At 34.0% G+C, this 21,420-nt stretch overlaps 1 protein-coding gene across 1 annotated transcript in view; it reads right to left on the bottom strand.

Annotated features, from left to right (window-relative positions):
* XRCC4 (X-ray repair cross complementing 4) overlaps positions 1 to 21,420 on the bottom strand; it is a 251,339-nt gene that overhangs the window by 147,356 nt on the left and 82,563 nt on the right. Inside the window, exons 3-5 of the mRNA XM_052643934.1 lie at positions 15,009 to 15,175; positions 8,547 to 8,699; positions 7,395 to 7,498 (exon numbers count right to left, since the gene is read on the bottom strand). Of these exons, the coding sequence (XP_052499894.1) occupies positions 7,395 to 7,498; positions 8,547 to 8,699; positions 15,009 to 15,175 (424 nt within the window). The remainder of the gene's footprint in view (positions 1 to 7,394; positions 7,499 to 8,546; positions 8,700 to 15,008; positions 15,176 to 21,420) is intronic.

Raw genomic sequence — 21,420 nt, 5'->3', positions numbered from 1 at the left:
TGGTACATTTGAGACTTCTCAAATAAATAATATACTAAGTCAAAGTCTAATGCAATTAAAATACACAGAGAGTGAGGTAAGTCAGACAGAAAAAGACAAACACTGTATGATTGTACCTATATATGGAATCTAAAACACCCAAACTCATAAAACAGAATAGAATGACAGCTACTAGGGAATGGGGGTTGGAAATTGGGGAAATATTGCTTGAGGGTACAAACTTAGAACTAGGAGATCAGTAAGTCTTGGAGATCTAATGCACAGCATAATAATGGAGTCAATAATACTCAATTAAAAACTTCAAAGTTTCGATAGGACTAGATTTTAATTGTTCTTACCAGAAAAAAAAAAAGATATTTAGATATGTCATGTGATAGAGGTGTTATCTAATGCTTCAGTGGTGGTCACATTGTAATTATAAATGTACCAAATCTACACATTGTGTACTTTACACAAGGTCACATGTCAACTGTATCTCAATTAAAAAATATATATACAAAGGATGACCTCAATAGAAATATGTACATTCTGGAATTTTCTCCAAAAGGTTTATGTCATAAAGTCTTCCTTATTTAATAATACTGATTATCTCTATGGAAAATTTACACTTAAATAGGATTTCTCTTCTCTTTAGAAGAAAGACATGTTATCATTATTGTATTGCATCAATGACAATTTCCTTAGTGCTAGCACATACCCCAGGGTTTTTATAATATCTCAAAAAGAAATGTGCAAAGGTAGGCAATCAATCATTACAGAGGGCAAACACTTTCTCATTATTTTCTCCTGTGTGACCAACAGTAATGCACTCAACCTTTCTAGGCTTCTGTCTCTTCTGACAAATGATGGGCTTGTATTAACAATAGAAGATCTATATTAGATCTAGATTCCTCAAGTTATGTCATCATTCTTCCACAAGGTTGTTTATGAATAAGAACCCATGATTGCTAGGAAATACACTCAAATTGATTTTCCAGTTTTGTGATAGGTTCTTCTAAATCAAGCTTTTAATTTAGAGTTTAGAAACAAATGTGTCTATGATAAACAAGCTGGAGAATATTAAGGGCATAATCTACGATTCTAAAGCTGAATTCTGAGTAATCTCTTTGGCAGGACATGTTGTTATCCCTTCTGTGAGTGGACATTCAGTGTTCAAAGCAACGAGCTCTTTGATAGTTGGAAATTTTGGATTCTGTTCTATTTTTAAAAGCTACTATATCAGTATTCATCAACTGTTTGACATAGCCATTCATTTATTTTCAAAAAGGCCATTCTATAATCACACTTCCTTTCAGGAAGCCCACCAACTAAGCAAAAGCCTGAATTACTGATAGCAGTTATACAGGGACCTTCCTGTTGGACACGAACGAAGACTAATTAAACTAATGTGCTAAATCTCAGGCTAATAATTATAGAGAAAGTGGTAAGAAAGCTTATTTTCATGGTTGTGGACCTTTAATACAAAGTGCAGCAAGCAAAAACATTTTAGATTAAGTATATTTCTTATTTTTATTTTTAGTAAGGTTGATTTAACTATTCTCTAAATGTAAGAAATTTGTTAATTTTATTAGAAATAATTATAATTTAAAAATATTGACTATCCAATAAAATAAGTTTTGTTATATTAAACATAATTAATGAGACATTAAAATAATTCATCTTGTGGTGGTTAAGTAGGAGCCAGTTAACAATATTTTCAAAATACTTAACTTATGTTAAGATCCTATTTCTATAAAATAAATCCAGTTTTTTCCACTAAATATTCACACATAATTTGAATTATGTTAAGACTAATAAATGCTTTATGATAATTTTTAAAATTCTTAGAACATTCATATACATTTAAAAACTGTTTTCACATTATTCTACTTTTAATATAGTATAAAATGATTAGGAAACAATATAAAAATCTGCATAATTCTAAATTATTTCTTAGGTTAGATCAGATATTGGTGGGGTAACTGAAAGGCCACTTGGATAAACTGTTGCTTAGTAATGTTTTGTCACTAAGATGCTATATCAATTATGCTTATATCATTGGATATTTTGGTGAGATTCTGTTATTCACTGGACCTAATTCAACTTGAAGTTTCTCCACAGTAATGGACATCAGGTGTTACCTTGAGTAGTAACTAAAGAAAGAGGGTTTCCTGTAGAGCAGATTGTTTAATAATACCTATAATAACCCAGTATGTTTCCACTGAATTAAAAAACAGAAACAATCCTGGAGGTAGGAAAAATCCAGACTAACCAGGAGTCTTAATGCCACACCCTGACTTATCCTCCTTTGTAATCCAATAACTGAGTTATAAATAGGGAACATAGCACCTAGATTATCTATCATAATCTTAATCTGAAATAAAGTGAAATACCTACAAACCCTAGGACTTAGTATGTAGTCACAGTGTAGGAAATAATAAAGTCTATAAAAACACTGCTCTCTAGAAATTTTGGAAATTAGAACATAGAGAAAGCAAATTTTACTACAGAAAAATATAAAATGTAGTCATGGGGTGGTATCAACTGTGATGTTCAAATTTCAGAATACTTCAGAGATCTCCTGTTAGTTAATAAATTGTTGATGAACACTTTAAAGGCTTTTCTTAAACCTTTAAATGTGGCATAGTACATATAAACATGATGTCATTTATTAGATTGGACTACTTGTCACTAGTTATTTCCTCAACAATCCTAACAATGAGGAAAATTTAAAAATGTTGGAGGAAAAAAGTAATAAAACTGCTTATTGATAAAAATGTTACCTATCAGTTTCCTACAAACTATGACACTCCTACCTTACTTCTGAGTATACACATAAAGAAATATTTTACTTGAATCAGTGTTGTGGAATCACTAAATGATTCTGGTCTCACTAAACCTCTGTAGGAATGAGGTAATAATGTAAACAACTCATGAGGAAATCTGGTGATTTTAATAATTAATGATGAAAATATATTACATAATAAAAACTATTATCAAGTTACACATTTAGCCATTGAAAGAAATGGTTTTCTGAAAGATAAATGTATTAAATTCCATTGATTTGTTTTCCTCTTGTTTTTATAGTATAGAAAGCATACATGAACCTGCAATATCTAAAATAAATTCATGTAGATCAGTCCTGGGTGTTCTTTGGAGGGAACGATGCTGAAGCTGAAACTCCAGTACTTTGGCCACCTCATGCAAAGAGTTGACTCATTGGAAAAGACTCTGATGCTGGGAGGGATTGGGGGCAGGAGAAAAAGGGGACGACAGAGGATGAGACGGCTGGATGGCATCACTGACTTGATGGACGTGAGTCTGAGTAAACTCCGGGAGTTGGTGATGGACAGGGAGGCCTGGCGTGTTGCAATTCATGGGGTTGCAAAGAGTCGGGCACGACTGAGTGACTGAACTGAACTGAACTGATTTACTTATACTCTAAGAAGTTATTGTCAAGATGGCAGAATTAGTTAAGGAAGAAATTCTCACTGCTCTCACCCAATACTCAATAATAATATATAAAAAGCCAAAGGACTAAGCTAGATAAAAGAAAATCCCATAGACTAAGAATATATTTTGTCACCAAAGAAGAATAGTTTATGGAAATCTGATATAATATGAGGTTGATTTTATTGTTTAACATATAAAATGTTTCTCCTCGTATCTGTTTAGTCTAGTACTTAATGACATATCAAGCACTTTCTAAGATTCACTTTTCTTTAAAGTAAACTTTAGTTTCATGAATACTTCTTAAAGAAGCAGAGAGAAAAGAACAGTTAAAATTTCTAATAAAAATGCTCTTAATTAAAACTTGTCAAAAGCAAGTTAAATGCAAAAAAAAGAGAGAGAGAGAATCAGAGACCTACGGTCAAATATGTAGTGAACTAGATATGAGTTAAAGAAAAAATAATGTAAAATATATAAAAAATAAGCAATGATCTAAACATTTTTGAAGAGAAGAAATTTTGCCAAATTTAAAATAGTACAATTATAGCTTAAAGGTTTGCTTAAAAGAGACTGAACACATAAAGGACCCTATATTTAACTGTATATTTTCTCTTCAAAAATAATTTTCATCTACATCAAAGGTTTGTAAAATACTTTGAATAGAGAACAAAATCAAAGGCCATTGTGTTTAATAGAAGTTCAGAATGTTCAAATGGAAAGAGTATTGATTCTCTTTCCTTGCGAACTTTCAATTACATTTGATTATTTTTAAAACAGAGATTTCATTTTAAATGGGCCACTAATGTAAACCAAGCACAGCCTCCAAATTAAAAGAAATTTTACTCTCATGTGAAAATGAGAATTTGTGTGTGATTGTGTGATCTAATTTAAATTAATCAATCAACTAAATTAATCAACACCAGTATACTTTCATGAATACAAGTAGACACTTTTTCTTTGTCTTTATCCATTTATTCTACCTTCTTCCCTGTCATTGGGAGAAGCAACCAAGCTCCCAGCTAAATAAATCCTGCCATTTGTGTATCTGATCCCATCTCATCTACTTAGAGACAATATTCCAGCATTTCTTACTTCTATCTACTGCCTGGACACTTTTTCCCCCCTCTATCCTTTCTTACCCCATCAGTATTCAAACATGACATTATTTCTCTCATCTAAGAAAAAAAATACCCTCTTGATCTCACGCCCCTCTTCAGCTACTGACCTGGGTCTTTCCTCTTTTTTAATGGTAAAACTTGTTAAAAGTATTGCTGATACTTGCTATCTCTTCTCTAATTCTCTCTTCTCATTCCTTTTGAATCTCCTGTTCTCTTCTATTTCCCACCAGTCCACTGAAAATGTTTTTATTAAGATCCCTAATAACATCTGTGTTGCTAAATACGGCAGTCAGTACTCAATCCTCATCATCCTTGCTCAGTTTGAAGCATTTAACTCAGCTAATCACTGTCAAACGAAGATCATGGCATCCGGTCCCATCACTTCATGGGAAATAGATGGGGAAACAGTGGAAATAGTGGCAGACTTTATTTTTTTGGGCTCCAACATCACTGCAGATGGTGACTGCAGCCATGAAATTAAAAGACGCTTACTCCTTGGAAGGAAAGTTATGACCAACCTAGATAGCATATTCAAAAGCAGAGACATTACTTTGCCGACTAAGGTCTGTCTAGTCAAGGCTATGGTTTTTCCTGTGGTCATGTATGGATATGAGAGTTGGACTGTGAAGAAGGCTGAGCGCCAAAGAATTGATGCTTTTGAGCTGTGGTGTTGGAGAGTCCCTTGGACTGCAAGGATATCCAACCAGTCCATTCTGAAGGAGATCAACCCTGGGATTTCTTTGGAAGGAATGATGCGAAAGCTGAAACCCCAGTACTTTGGCCACCTCATGCGAAGAGTTGACTCATTGGAAAAGACTGATGCTGGGAGGGATTGGGGGCAGGAGGAGAAGGAGACGACAGAGGATGAGATGGCTGGATGGTATCACTGGCTCGATGGACATGAGTCTGAGTGAACTCCAGGAGTTGGTGATGGACAGGGAGGCCTGGCATGCTGCGATTCATGGGGTCGCAAAGAGTCGGACATGACTGAGCAACTGAACTGAACCGAACTGAATCACTGTCTCCTCCTTGAAAAACTTTCTTGACTTGGCTTCCAAGATACCACACCTATAATATTTGTGGCCCCCTCATTCTACTTTGTTGGTCTCCTCATCTTTCCCACCTGTGTACACTCAAGTGTGTTAGTATGGCATTCTTGAACCACTGATCTTTTGTCTTCTCTAACTCCCTTGAGATCTCAGCAAGCTCTAAATACCATTTTCACTTATATGTCAGCAGGGAGCCCTCCCTCAAAGTACAAATTTTTATGTCCAGCTCCCTGCTGAATATCTCAGAATTAATGTTTCTGAAATTGAGGTGCAGACCTTCCTCTTACAATCTCTCCCAAATTGGTAGTTCCCTCAATTGCTTGCCTTCAGTATTTCATTCCAAAAAGCTTACCATCATTGCTGTCTTTCCCTTCTAATTCACTTTTTCAGCAAATCTTGCTGCCTCTAAACATTTCTAGAATCTTCCCTTTGTTTATCACCTTCACTGCTTTCACTCAGGTCTAATTCCCTCTAATCCTTCACTCATTGTTAAACTAGCTTTCTGTCTGTTCCATCTTCTTCCATATTGATCCTCCTATAGTGAGGACCCTATGCTCAACACAACAGATTAATTCTATTAAAACAAGTCAAATCATGTCACTTGACTGTTTAAAACTCTGCAACAGTTTCCAGTATCACTGAGTGCAAACTGAAATCCTTACAATGACCTGTGAGACCCTATACACAATCTGGCCTCCCTCATCTCCTAATCCTTCCTATCTTTATCTTTTCACTTTATGCATACTGCTCTCCATGCTATTGCTTGAACACATCAGGCAAACTCACACATCAAGGCCTCTGTACTTAACTGCTTTTTCTGCCTGGCATATTCTTCCCACAGGTAGACTTATTACCTTTTTACCAAGGTCTTTTCTGGTGCCTTAGCTAAAATCACAACCCTCATTGTTATTTCCTCCCTGACATCTTTTGTTATCCTTCCCTGGTTTATTTTTCTCTTCAGCATTTATCACTACCCAACAAACTTAAATTTATTTACCTTGTTATTATCTGTTTACCTGTCTAGAATTTAAACTCCATGAAAGAGGAACTTTCTGTGCATAGAAAAGTTCTCAGTATATAATAAACACTCAAAAATATATTTGTTAAATAAATGAATCAGAACATTTATACTAGAACCTTGTATGTATAAGATGAGTTCAAGGGGTCCTACCTCTAGGAAATTTGTAAAACTCTAGAAAAATAATCCATGAGTTTAAAAAGCTGCTGGTCTGTTGGATTAAGTAAGGCTTAAGTACTTTGCCATTTCTCATCTTTTTTCTTAACCCGCCTCCCTCTATTCTAGCACTTTTCTGAATAGTAAGAGAAATCAACAGCCATACCACCCTGAAAGTGCCCGATCTCATCTGAATAGTGAGAGGACTTAATCTCAGGATAATCTAAACCATTCTAGATCACCCTGCTCCTTCACGTAGCTCTAGCCAGATAAGACCTCAAATGTTAAAGGCAGCCAGCTTTCAGCTGGAGATATTTAGCATGCAGTCATATCTTGCTTACCACTTACCCATCTATGCTTAATAAGAAACATTATACCTTGGCATACATGTGTGTATGTATATGTGTGTACATGCTTGTTTGTTTTGTTGTTGCCAGTGAGTTGCTGCATTTTATAATAATATTAATTTTTAACATTAAGTAGCTGTGGTTTTAGAGTAAAAACCCTGAAAAATGTTTGTAGAAAAAGTTATTTTCAAAACATTTTTCTCTATGGTTTGTTACCATAATAAGATATAAGCCCAAGTGAGGTATTCATCAAAAGAAATATATGTATTTACTTTACCTGGAGTTAACACAGGATTAGATGGAATTTCACTGTCCTCATCAGTACTTTCATCATAGACTGCATCTCTGTCAGTAGTCATTTCAGAACATGTTGGAGTTTCCCTAGAAAGACAGTAAGGTGGAATTATAAATTATTGGTTCATTCTTGGCCAGGTCTCAAATTCACCAGTAAGTATTTATAGAAAATATCCTTAGAAAAACATTATAATTAACAAATATATATTCAAATTATGTAATTAAGAAAGCACTTTAAAGACCATTTGTTAACTCTCTTAAGAACAAGTGTGTTTTACCTAATGTAAATGTTTAGTGCTCACTGTAATTAATTCTTGAATCAGTTTATTATCATTTATTTTTCATCTGTCAAATCACAATACTACTCTCCTAAAGTATCTTCTGTGTGTCACAGAGTGGTCAGCGCTTTACTGATTTCAAAGCAGTTCTGCCTTTGAGCAGAACTCATTTGGTCTTCCCCAAATTCTGAGATGACTACCTTCACTCTTATTATGAAGATAGTCAAGTGAGGCACAGCGAGTTTAAAGGACAAAACCAAGTATCATTAGATATCAGTACCAGATCAACACCTGAACTAGGATCATCTGATACTAAATGTTACATTCTTTATATTATGCCATTAGTAAATTTGTGCTTTCTCTCAGATTCAGGAATAATAGACCCAAACCTACATCAGTTAATGCCTAAAATAATTATAATTGTACAAGTCATATCAGCCATAAGTCACCTATGATTCTTCCTTAAAAATCAAGTACATATTCATGCTCAGAGCCATTTGATCCTAAAATTAACAACTACTTAGATCAGGATTACAAATGTGTGCCCAACCTCTATGGATCTGCAGAAGATGAAAGTTTTTAATTAATATATTCCTTACTGATGCCAAAGAATTAAACTACTATTATTTAGCAGTCTCATGGCAGTTTTATGATTTAAGTGTAGGTGTGACTGTTGGGCAGATAATGGAGAGATTATGTTGTGTATTCTCCAGTCCACTGTAACTGACAACCACAGCATCCAACCCCAGCCTATGATATGTCACTAAAAAGTTTGCATCTAACTTTCATTAAGTTTGGGAAGAAATTCCACTAAAATGTATGCTTCTGCCATCCCAAAACAGAAAGGTCAAAAATACATCTTATGTTCGATGTTCTTTTCCAGTTCTTGAACTTCATTTAACAATTTATGTAAGCTTCTGATCTTTGCTTTCTTCTCATTCAGCACCAGAATGAACCGTTTATAAAGATCAGTCTCTACAGCTTCCTTAGCACTCACACATTTTTCAAACCTAAAATGTAAATAAAAAAACCAATTAATATATGGTATGGGGTTTTCTTAGCATTATTCAATCTAATACTGAAGATGATTTAAAATTTTTTTTCAAGAAAAATACAATTAAAATCATTTTAAGTAAAAATTATTAAAAATAAACAATTCCAACTTAAAAAATCACTTTAAAATGTTTTCATTGATTTAAAGTTTTATATTGGTAAACAAATAATTAGAACTTACTGTTTATTAGCATTTGTACTTTACACATTGAGAAAAGGATCAAAATTGAAAATTCATAGCAAAAAAGCTTTTAAAACACCTAAATGCCTAAATGTAATAACTTATGGAGGAGCCTGGTAGGTTATAGTCCACGGGGTCGCAAAGAGTCGGACACGACTGAACGACTTCACTTCACTCCCTTTACTCACTTCATACTTTATCGCTGGAGAAGGGAATGGCAACCCACTCCAGTGTTCTTGCCTGGAGAATCCCATGGACAGAGAAGCCTGGCGGGCCATGGTCCATGGGGTGACAGAGAGTCAGACACGACTGAAGTGACTGAGCACACATTCACATCTTTGGCTTATTTCCAAAAGAACATATTTGTGAGAAATTTGAAACAAGGGTAACTGTAGCCTGTCTCTGGTACTTTGTTAATATTACTATAATAGCAACCATGATCTTATTTTGGGATTAAGTGATTTACCTAATCTGTTTTCCCAAAACTGCTCCATGGCAAGAACATCATATACCAAGTTGTATTTTATAATCCAGCAAACACACACACACTTAAATGTATGTACTTATAAAATAAATGAAAGCATCCAACTTGAAATTTCCAAGGAGATATGTAAAACACTATATACTTTAAATTTAGGTATATAGGACAAAACATAAAATTCTTTATCATTTATAATTTTTTCTATAATATTCAAATGAGCTAATAAGAAACAGTACTAACTTTAATCCCTCATATATATATAAAGAAGGCAGACTAGCAGAAATTGAATATACTTGATATGTGCCTACACACAGACAATGAATAAACCTCTATTTTAAAGACTAAAACATAAATTATTTCATGCAATATATTCATTTAAAAGTAGTTGAGGACTTCTTGAAGGAAAGTAACTCAGCTCTGTGCTCTGTGATAACCAGAGGGGTTGGACTGGAGGGTGGGGTGGGAGGGAGGCTAACTAGGGAGGGGATATATGTATATATTATGTATACATATAGCTGCTTGTTGTCAACAGAAACCAACACAACACAGTAAAGTAATTATCCTCCAGTTTAAAAAAAACTAAAAGGGTAAAAGCTAAATACAAAAAACACTGAATATTCAAAATAAAATATTTCTGGATGGGAAAACAAGGAATTTCAGAATAAACGTCAAAAACACAACAAAAATGAGAGCAGAAACAAGGCGATTTCCTAGAAAATAACACCTGAAATAATACAGATTAAATGATAACCCAAAATAAAATGATACACAAATGTTAACATGTGGTACTTAGTGCAGTAATCCTTGTATTTTCAGCTCTGACAAAGTTTATACCCAGGTCAGGGTTGTTCAGCAAAAGAATATCTGCATAGAGTTCAGAAGACAAAGAATGCTAAAAAGAAATGGAAAAGAAAGCAGTGGTAAAGAGATTTAATAAGCCTTTAAGTACTGAAGAAGATGGTAAACAGCTGTTCCTCATCCTTTCTGATGACAGAACAAGAGGAAATGGCCTTCAAGTATACCATACAGGACCCAGATTACCAATAGACGGAAGGAAGAATTTTCTGCCTGTGACTGTTCTTAAACAATGCAATGGGCGACCAACAGGAGTTGAAGATATCTCTTGAGTCTTTAAATATCAGACTGAATTCATCTGGCTATAATGTGATCCTAGCTTGAAGGCAGAGAAGAGCTTTCAAGGTCCCTTCTATTCTAATGATTCCATGAGTGTCAACCCAATTCAATCTGCTGAAAACTGCCTCCAATTATAGGTTTAATAACTATAACTCAGAGTAAAGCTAGAGAGTTTCTAACTTGATGTTTGAGTATAAACAAAAGACCTATTCACTAACACGGAACTTGAGAATTGTTATTTGAAACTAAGAAAGAAAAACCAGTGAAATAAATATAGCTAATGACCTAAGGATTTACATACAATAATTCTAATGCTTTCTCTTTCATATAAATTATACAAAAGTAAGTGAATCCAGTAATATCACTTGTTTAAAATGGAGCTAAGATTGCAATTATTAAATAGCAAATAAAAAATAACAGCAAATATACGTTAAAAGTATACATGTTAAAGCTCATCCTTTCCACCCTTATTGCAATTCTTCATTCCTTACCCAAACCGTATTCATTCTCCCCCATCATCCCAAATGGAAATAGCTTTAGACTTGGCTCTGATTATAATGATACATGTTTAAATACAAAAATATATGCAAAAAATACTCTCAAGAAGTAAGAAAATTTAATGCACAGTTCCAGACACACACTTCAGTTCAGTCAGTTCAGTTGCTCCATCATGTCTGACTCTTTGCGACCCCATGAACCGCAGCACACCAGGCCTCCCGGTCCATCACCAACTCCCGGAGTCCACCTAAACCCATGTCCATTGTGTCAGTGATGCCATCCAACCATCTCATCCTCTGTCGTCCCCTTCTCCTCCTGCCCTCAGTCTTTCCCAGCATCAGGGTCTTTTCAAATGAGTTAGCTCTTTGCATCAGGTGGCCAAAGTATTGGAGTTTCAGCTTCAACATCAGTCCTTCCAATGAACACTCAGGACTGATCTCCTTTAGGATGGACTGGCTGGATCTCCTTGAAGTCCAAGGGACTCTCAAGAGTCTTCTCCAACACCACAGTTCAAAAGCATCAATTCTTCGGCACTCAGCTTTCTTTATAGTCCAACTCTCACAACCATACATGATCACTGGAAAAACCATAGCCTTGACTAAACAGACATTTGTTGACAAAGTGATGTCTCTGCTTTTTAATATGCTATCTAGGTTGGTCATAACTTTCCTTCCATGGAGTAAGCGTCTTTTAATTTCATGGCTGCAATCACCATCTGCAGTGATTTTGGAGACCAGAAAAATAAAGTCAGCCACTGTTTCCACTGTTTCCCCATCTATTTCCCATGAAGTTATGGGACCAGATACCATGATTTTAGTTTTCTGAATGTTGAGCTTTAAGCCAACTTCTTCACTATCCTCTTTCACTTTCATCAAGAGGCTCTTTAGTTCTTCTTCACTTTCTGCCATAAGGGTGGTGTCATCTGCATATCTGAGGTTATTGATATTTCTCCTAGCAATCTTGATTCCAGCTTGTGCTTCATCCAGCCCAGCTTTTCTCATGATGTACTCTGCATATAAGTTAAATAAGCACGGTGACAATATACAGCCTTGACGTACTCCTTTTCCTTTTTGGAACCAGTTTGTTTTTCCATGTCCAGTTCTAACTGTTGCTTCTTGACCTGCTTGAGAACCATACAGGTTTCTCAAGAGACAAGTCAGGTGGTCTGGTATTTCCATCTCTTTCAGAATTTTCCACAGTTTATTGTGATCCACACAGACACAGACTAGTATCATTTAATTTTCTCCTTCTAGATATTCTTTATCTAAAGATGTATTTTACAAAAAATGAGATACCATCCATATTTTTGGTAATTCACACTTCTCCTCTTAACATAACATAAACATTTCCCATGATATGCTTTTTGCTCATATAATATCCTATTCTCTATTAAATATATTTCAGACCTATCTACCATAGCTTCTAAGTGAATTCTCAGCAACTATTTTGTACCCCGCCTCACTCTCCAGGCACATGTAGTCTGGAAAAAAATCTGATAAAGAAATGATTGAATCATGAATGGACACTGATATAAGACTAATCAGGAGCAGCCCAGGAAAATGAACTTTGACTAGGCCTAAAGAGAGGGCCTCAACTCTATTTTCTATGTGGATAGATACCTAACTCAGAATGTCCATGTCCTATTTCTAATCTCTTTGAAGACTCTTGACCAGTACTACTGCCTTATGGAAGCAGTAGTGGTAAATCCTTCACTCATTTCCCAGTGAACTAAGGCTCTGGACGGGGAACAGTTCAGGAAATACAGTTTGGCTGTGACCAAGGTATATTTACAACTCTTTAAAACAGCCACTTTCTGTGTGATAGGAAAGAAAACCAAATTTGGAAAATAGGTAAAGCTACTAATCTAACATCTGGAATTCATCCAGAGCCTAGAATTCTCTGGAGTAGATTTTGTTTCCTCTGTTTGGAGGGCTATTCCAAGAACACACATCTTCAATTTCTGAAAAAGATATGTGATACAGTATTCAGAAAAAAAAAAAAAAAAAGAATAGATGGAGCATAAGACTGGTGACAAGCTACATGGCTGTGCATTTGATCAAATAGGTAACTTTTGTCACAATAACACAACAGAATTTTCTGGATAATTCAGAAATAGCAAATTGAGCATCGGTGCAAAACATATTATATGTACCCTCACTCACTGTCTTACAGCACAGGGTGTGTTTGTCTCTACTGTCTCATCTTTGTTCTCTGCTGATTTCCCTCCTATGGCAGTGGTGTGGAATACTGATGAGACAATACCTCTTTCAACCTCTGGCAGACATTTTAAAGCAATTTGCTCAAGTACCAAGTACCCAGTCTGCATTTTTGTGGGCAATTTGTGGATCAAATTTCCTATCATCCTGAGGGTATTTTGAGTTTTTAAAATAATGGCTTATCACAACCAGAGTACATCTCCTTTCATTTGATTTATTTTGAATATAAAATAGAAAAATACATCCAGAGTACTGGTATAAGTCCCAAAACATGGTTTCTAGAACATTTTATATTAGTTCACAGCAACATGAATTTCAAAGAGAAAGTTAAAAAGAAATAATAACATATTTTTCTGTATGGTTTTTTAACATTTATATAATTTTCATTTGGTCTAACTATAGAATTGGAGATAAAAATTAATTCAGAACTAAAAGAAAACAAGATACTTTATCAATATAAAAATGAGAGTCAAATATAACCAAGTTTTAGGTGACAGATGTTAGGTTCATGCCTTACATTAATTAATAAATATAAATGAATGTATAGAAATTATTTCTTCTAGTAAACCTCATTTATACATAGATATATGGATAAAACCCCTTCATATTTTTCATACACTTCCCCATATACTTACTGATGCATATATAGAACAATATTAGTGAGCACCCTAAAAAGACCCTAATTTGATAAGTGTTCAAATGTTCTTATGTTTATGGATTGAATAAAAGATAAAAATATTTATATACTGGATGTAATAATGAGCATTATTACTATTTTATATATTTTGCACGATTCTTTCATATGTTACAATGTATATGCTAACAAATACATGCATATTATATTAATATGTCTTTGTAGAGATTTAAATATTCACAACATACATTTCTTTCAAATATCTTTTATATAATAGAGTAATACAGCTATTCCCTGGACAAGCCTAGATCATGATATAATTGAGAATACTGCATAATTGAGAAGATAGGTCACTTTCTTCTTCATTGTTTAAAGAGGCAAAACCAGGAAAATAAAGGCTTCCAAATGTCTTATCCAGCAGTAACAACCACTTCTTTTTAAAATGCCGAGAATATGATCTTTCAATCAATCTGCAAAAACTAAGTTTTTCTCAGGAGCCAAAACATACTTCACCTGAAATAGATGTCATTCATAAAAAGATTTCAAATAAGGAATCAACTATGCTTATTTATATTTCTTTTCTCTTTTTTATTCATTATTAATCTCAGAGGTTAAAGCGTCTGCCTGCAATGCAGGAGACCTGGGTTCGATCCCTGGGTGGGGAAGATCCCCTGGAGAAGGAAATGGCAACCCACTCCAGTATTCTTGCCTGGAGAATCCCATGGATGGAAGAGCCTGGTGGGCTACAGTCCACGGGGTCGCAAAGAGTTGGACACGACTGAGTGACTTCACTTTCACTTTAATCCTTATAAATATCAAACTTCCTAAACTTTGCTTGCTATTAATGGGTTCTGATCCCCACTGTCCAATTACTTCTTACTGTTATTAGTTTTCTGGTGCCACCAAATACTAATGACCTAAAAGTGTTGCTGTTCTCCTATATTGTACAATAATGACCAATAATTTAGTTTAATCACATTAAGTAGAGGTATAATCAATGACACATTTCGTTATAAATATATGATAGTCTACATATAGCATAAGAGTATAAATCATTAACTTAGAGCTACAATAATATAAAGAGCTTAGTGTTCTTAAGATACAAGCACATTATGTACACACCGTCCTTGAACATCATTCCAATCTCTCAGAAGCCTTTCATTTTCTTTCTGCAGGTGCTCATTTTTGGCTTGGCTTTCTGCAATGGTGTCCAGGCAGTGACAAATAAGTTCTCTAATGACCTCAGCTGGGCTTGCAATTTTCTCTAGGTTGAAGGAACCAAGCCTGAACTAGGATCAAAAGAAAACATGATTAGTTTTGGGAGAAAATCAAGATTGAGTGGCCCAGTTTTAAATATATATATTTTCTTCTGAGAGGGGAAAAAAAAGGTGTAAGATTTAAATATAGTGCATTTACCAGATATAAATACAATGAACAAAACTACTGGGCAACCTCCTACTTTCTTACTGAAGTTTATCATATAAATCAACATAAAACCTAAGAAAAAAAATTAAGTGGTAAGTCACTCTCTCACATTTTAGCAGAAATGAAAACAACATAAATACATAAAAACATGCTACCATCTGTTTCTACTGTCTAGTACATATTTTAAATCACTATACATCTTCCCTGGTGGCTCAGATGGTAAAGCATCTGCCTACAATGCAGGAGACCCAGGTTCTATCCCTGGGTTGGGAAGATCTCCTGGAGAAGGAAATGGCAACCCACTCTGGTACTCTTGCCTGGAAAATCCCATGGATGGAGGAACGTTGTAGGCTACATACAGTCCATAGGGTCGCAGAGTCAGACACGACTGAGTGACTCTACTTTCACTTTCATACTCAGAATAATAAAACAAATTTCACATGAAAACTCTTTTTTGGGGGGGCCACACTGCATGGCATCCCTACAGGATCTTAGTCCCCTGACAAGGAATGGAAACCATGCCTCCTGCTGTGCAAGCACAGAGTCTTAGCCACTGGACCACCAGTGAAGTCCCATACATGAAGATTCTAAACTTCAGTTTCTCTTAATACTGATCGGAAAAGCTATCTCTTAAGAAAGAGCAAAAATTTTGTAATATCTGAGAGAAATATAGGGTTTTAAATTTATAAACCTGGGAACAGTAATTACTTCTCTGTCAAAAACCAATAATTTATTACTATAAATTATAAATGATAATGTCATATGTCAAACAAGTACTTTTGTGTAGAGGTAAGATATAAAAATATCTTAAATCTTCTACTAGAGGTCACTACAAAATAAAATAGTTTAATACATCTTTATTATAGTTAAGGAATTCTAAAAGAGACACAGGCTCTCCTCGTTTCGGTAGATGAAGATACTAAAACACAATGATTTAATAATAATGACTATAATTATCCTTGGGCTTCCCTGGTGGCTCAGATGGTAAAGAATCTGCCTGCAATGCGGGAGACCTGGGTTCAATCCCTGGGGGCAAAATCACCAGAGGAGGGCATGGCAACCCACTCAAGTATTCTTGCTTGGAGTATATTCATGAACAGAGGAGCCTGGTGGGCTATAGTCCATGGGGTTGCAGTGGGTTGGATATGACTGAGCAACTAAGCACACAGCACATAATTATCCTTACTTATTAGAATTATTATAACTAAAAATAAGATTTTAAATGACAATTAAAATTATATAGCTATCATATCTTATAGTTGAAATATAACTCAAGCATAGCACAAATATACTCATTTAATCATCACCAAAATGGAACTATTATTATATTCATTTTAACTGAAGTTCAGAGTGGTTATCTAATATATCAAAGGAATAAAATCAAGATCCCACTATGCTATCCTGTTAAACTATTTGATGACATAAGTGAGTATGCTAAACAAACAACAAGTAAGAGGAAGAACTAGCTTCAGAATCTACACATGATTCTAAACAGAGATTCTAAAGGCACTGAGTAGGTGGCAATATTGAGAGTACAGAATTTTTTTTTTTTTTTTTTTTTTTGGTTTGTGTTGTTATTTAGCCTCCTGGATAAATAGTTTCTATTATGGCATTCACTGATAGGAATATTTCTAAAGTATCTTGTTTGTGAAAGAGCATTCCTATAAATATGTTATATATAGATTAAGAAATACTTAACAATGACTGATAATTCTGAGACTAATCATATCAGTCAATCTACAAATAAAACTAAAAGTCCTAAAGTAAAACTCCAGTGTTTGCAATCTGAGTGGTATTTTATAAAAGAGTTGTTTAACCCCACAGAGTAAACTTTTCTGGATGAATTACATTTACCAATTTACTTTTAAATTTTCAGATCAAAACCACGAATAGATGTTTTACTTAATATCATAGAAACTTGGTAAAAAGATTTAAATGCTGAGAATTCCTAGATGTTGAAAAATATTTACATATACTTGCTTAAAATATACAGGAAATCAAAGGATTTTTATGTTCTTGTATTAGTTCAGTTCAGTTACTCAGTCATGTCCAACTCTTTGTGAACTCATGGACTGTAGTACACCAGGCTTCCCTGTCCATCAACAACTCCCAGAGCTTACTAAAACTCATGTCTATCGAGTCGGTGATGCCATCCAACTATCTCATCCTCTCTCATCCCCTTCTCCTCCAGCCTTCAGTCTTTCCCAGCATCAGGGTCTTTTCCAGTGAGTCAGTTCTTCGCATCAGGTGGCCAAAGTATTGGAGTTTCAGCTTCAACATCAGTCCTACCAATGAACAGTCAGGACTGATTTCCGTTAGGATGGACTGGTTGGATCTCCTTGCAGGCCAAGGGACTCCCAAGAGTCTTCTCCAACAGCACAGCTCAAAAGCATCAATTCTTTGGCACGCAGCTTTCTTTATAGTCCAACTCTCACATCCATACATGACTACTGGAAAAACCATAGCTTTGACTAGACAGACTTTTGTTGGCAAAATAATGTCTCTGCTTTTTAATATGCTGCCTAGTTTGGTCATAGCTTTTCTTCCAAGGAGCAATCATCTTTTAATTTCATGGCTCCAGTCAGCATCTGCAGAGATTTTTGGAGGCCCCCCAAATAAAGTATCTCACTGTTTCCAGTGTTTCCCCATCTATTTGCCATGGAGTGATAGGATCAGATGCCATGATCTTAGTTTTCTGAATGTTGAGTTTTAAGTCAACTTTTTCACTCTCCTCTTTCATTTTCATGGGCACATAATAATAATGTATTATGGGCACAAATGTTATACAAGGACTGAAGAGTACTGGTTTAGCCACAAAGAAATTTTGTACGTATTTATGCATTTTGTTTTTGAATTCTAAGCAGGTCATAATGTCTGCTCATTTGTTTTAAAATGCTTTAATTTGTTTTATCTCACCTCTTTCTGTTTCTTAAAAGAATGGAAACAGACTAAGAAAAATTGTGCTTTATTTCAATGAGTACATACAGTTGTGTATATACATATATATAAAACCTAAATTCAGCAATTTGAGCTTAACTCTAATTAGAATAGTAAAATTATAATTTTTACATTATAAATTTAAGCTGAATTCTAATTTTAACAGTAAAATTATTATTAAATTATCATTTTTAAATAGCATAATTATTATTATTAAACCTTTACCCAAAAAAGACTTGGAAAACTTACAAGAAGTTTGACATTATCTCAGACTATTTGTCACATCTGATTTATTTCTCGTAAACTTAAAATCAAATGGCCCAAAACTCTTGCTTTGAAGTACATATAGTGAGTCCATTTAACAAGTATTTAAGTTTAAATAGGAAAGTTTTATCTATGCAAATTATATAATAATTGAAAGTAAATTAGAGTATTTAACCTTTAAAGCTTCTCTTATGCAAACAAACACACATAAGATAAAGATCAGATATAGAATATTACTTGTTTGAGTCAATACAGAAGAAAAATGAAGCATATTTTATTTTTAGACAATAGATTATCAGTAAAACATAAACCCAAATCATGATTTTATATTCTTACATTTTCACAATTGTCCAGCAGCTTTGACTTTGGAAAGGAAAGAATTCTTTATCACTTGGAAGTTGCAACAGTGTCAATGGATAATGCAGCATTATCCATTGAGTGTTAAATTCAGGCTCACATTTTGATCCTGAATGAAGTAAAATACAAATGGACAGGTAAACACAACCCCCTAACCTATTTTAGATGGCAGAAGATAAAGGTAACAGTTTTAAACCACTAATAACAAACAACTTCTTTCAAAATATCATTCAAATGCTTATATTCAAAATTCCTAAAGAGAATTCTTCAGTTTTTTTCTTGGCTACTTAGTGTAGAACAAGCTTAAAATGTCATTTCTTCTTAAGAGCAGGCAAGCATTTTTCAGTTTCTATTTTTTTAATTATATTCACTAGTTTTGGGTCATTTAACAGGTGTGAACATCTGTTATTTGAAACAGTGAAAATAATCAAGAAGTATTTAAAACTCAATCTAAGAAAAATATTTTACTTGAAATATTCCGCTTATTTTGTAGAAAAATTCTGGAATGTATGAGAAAATGAGTCGTCTGGACCATCCTACCTGTATTCACATAGTTCAGAACCAAGGCAGGAAACGCCCTTTCACTCTCTCTACCTCTGTTCCCTGCCTGTCCACCTTATTACACATGTTAACGGACCACATGCCCAATTGCACTGGACTTATCAGAGGTCCTCAAATCCGGTCTAATGAATTGAGAAGCATAAAATATTTCTGTGCTCTAACTCTATATCCAACCCATCTTTATGCCATCCTTCAAATAAAAAGTGGAAACTTTAAAAAAGAGTTAGCAAATTCCCACAAAAGTAACATTGGATGGTTGTGTCGATTTAAAAGTCCTTTACTTTCGTTTTTTGTTGGACATGTAAGGCTATTAACACAGCTGTTCTTTATTAGTTCTGTAATTTCAAAATAATCTGCAATATAAAATTAGGACTTCAAATAGTAAAACCAGAGTCAGAAACCACAATTAAAGACATTTTGAAAACATGTCTCTTCTTTAGAGGCATGGGCAAAAATAAATTTTTTTTGTAGTTAGTTCTTAAGACCTTATGGTGAATTTTCTGTACACAGATCTATACTAAGCACCTCACTCAGTCTATAATCTATGATTTTAAGGTATGTTTTTATTTTTCTTTGTCAAAAAAGTTCAAAACAATTAATTTTTTGAATACTGGTAATCATATTAGGTTGCACTAGTTGACTCTGTCATTTGTTTTAGCAAGCAACACAAACAAAGCATTTTCTATCTGATGCATTTAAAATTCACAATTTCAGAAAACATATCCATTTTCTTTAGCTGATGTTTTATTCTGGACATCTTTAAATCCAAGAGTAAATGCCATACCCTTTTACCCATCACTTCAAAGCCCAGATCAAATTCTCTTTATCTACGTTAGCCTGTATTAGCTTCTCTACTCTTAATAATTCAGATTTGTCTCACACAATTTTTCACTCAGTTTCATCCTCTGTGTATCTCTCTTGTTGCTTCAGAAATGCAGTGTTTTCCTTTAAATTTTTAGTTCTTTGAGATCAGAGACCATATCTTATATGTCTTCCTTAACTTACACAGTGTCTTATAGAGCTCTGGACATATACTGCTCAATAAAAGACTTAAATTTTTTAAAACTGCTATGATATTTATTAATAAGTGAATAAAATTATAATATTTCAGGTAAAATAAATAATTGGGACAGTGATACTCTAAATACAAATTAAGAAATCTTGAAGATATTTAAGAGATAACAGTTTTAATTTTATTGAATAGTATAATTTCAGCAAAAGGGCATGGTTAAAAGACTGTGTAATAGCTCTTGATACTGTGATAATACATAGGTTTAATAAAACCTAAAAAGATTTGCTTTTTGAAAAATGTAAGAATGTATATGTACTGTTTTCAGGTTCTTTGGAATGGCCACACAGATAAAAGAGAATATATAGTATCAGTAAAATACACAAAATAAACAGTAATTTCAGGGAAATTATTTATTGTCACTCCAAATGTTTCTGGGGACAGGAGGATTCTCAAGGTGTAAGCTGAACTCTGCTTAGAATATATCAACTAAAGAGATTGATACATTATCAAAGTAGTCTAAATAACCTTGCAGAATTAATCTCTGTTACTGTCTTGGGAACCAAGATGCAAACCTAAAGGAAAAGGAGGAATAAAGATATCTTGAGATGATTCCTAGGCAAACAGATGGAATTCCTTTTTTTTAGTTTGTGCTTTTATTAACATGTTTAAAAAGTTTAGCTGTGTCTAGATATATGCACACTAAGAAGCAAACCCAATTCATTATAGTTTGTAATACAGGATATTTTTATATTATAGAAAAACATATAGCTATAAATACACAGTTGTTATAATACACAGTTGCAAAATTCTAGTAATAAAGGAAACAAGTCAGGTTACATAGTAAAAAGGAAACTAAACTGTCTTATTTTGGCCTAGTTACATTAATCATCAACAGTATTTTTACTCAAGAATAATATTTTTTACTAAGTAGTTTTTACTAAGATGTTTGTACCATTAACTCTTTGGTTTTGTGATCTG

Source organism: Budorcas taxicolor, chromosome 7 (genome assembly GCF_023091745.1).
Source record: "Budorcas taxicolor isolate Tak-1 chromosome 7, Takin1.1, whole genome shotgun sequence".
Taxonomy (NCBI): domain Eukaryota; kingdom Metazoa; phylum Chordata; class Mammalia; order Artiodactyla; family Bovidae; genus Budorcas; species Budorcas taxicolor.
The sequence above is the reverse complement of the archived record's forward strand: the minus strand, read 5'-3'. Positions and strand labels throughout refer to the sequence as shown.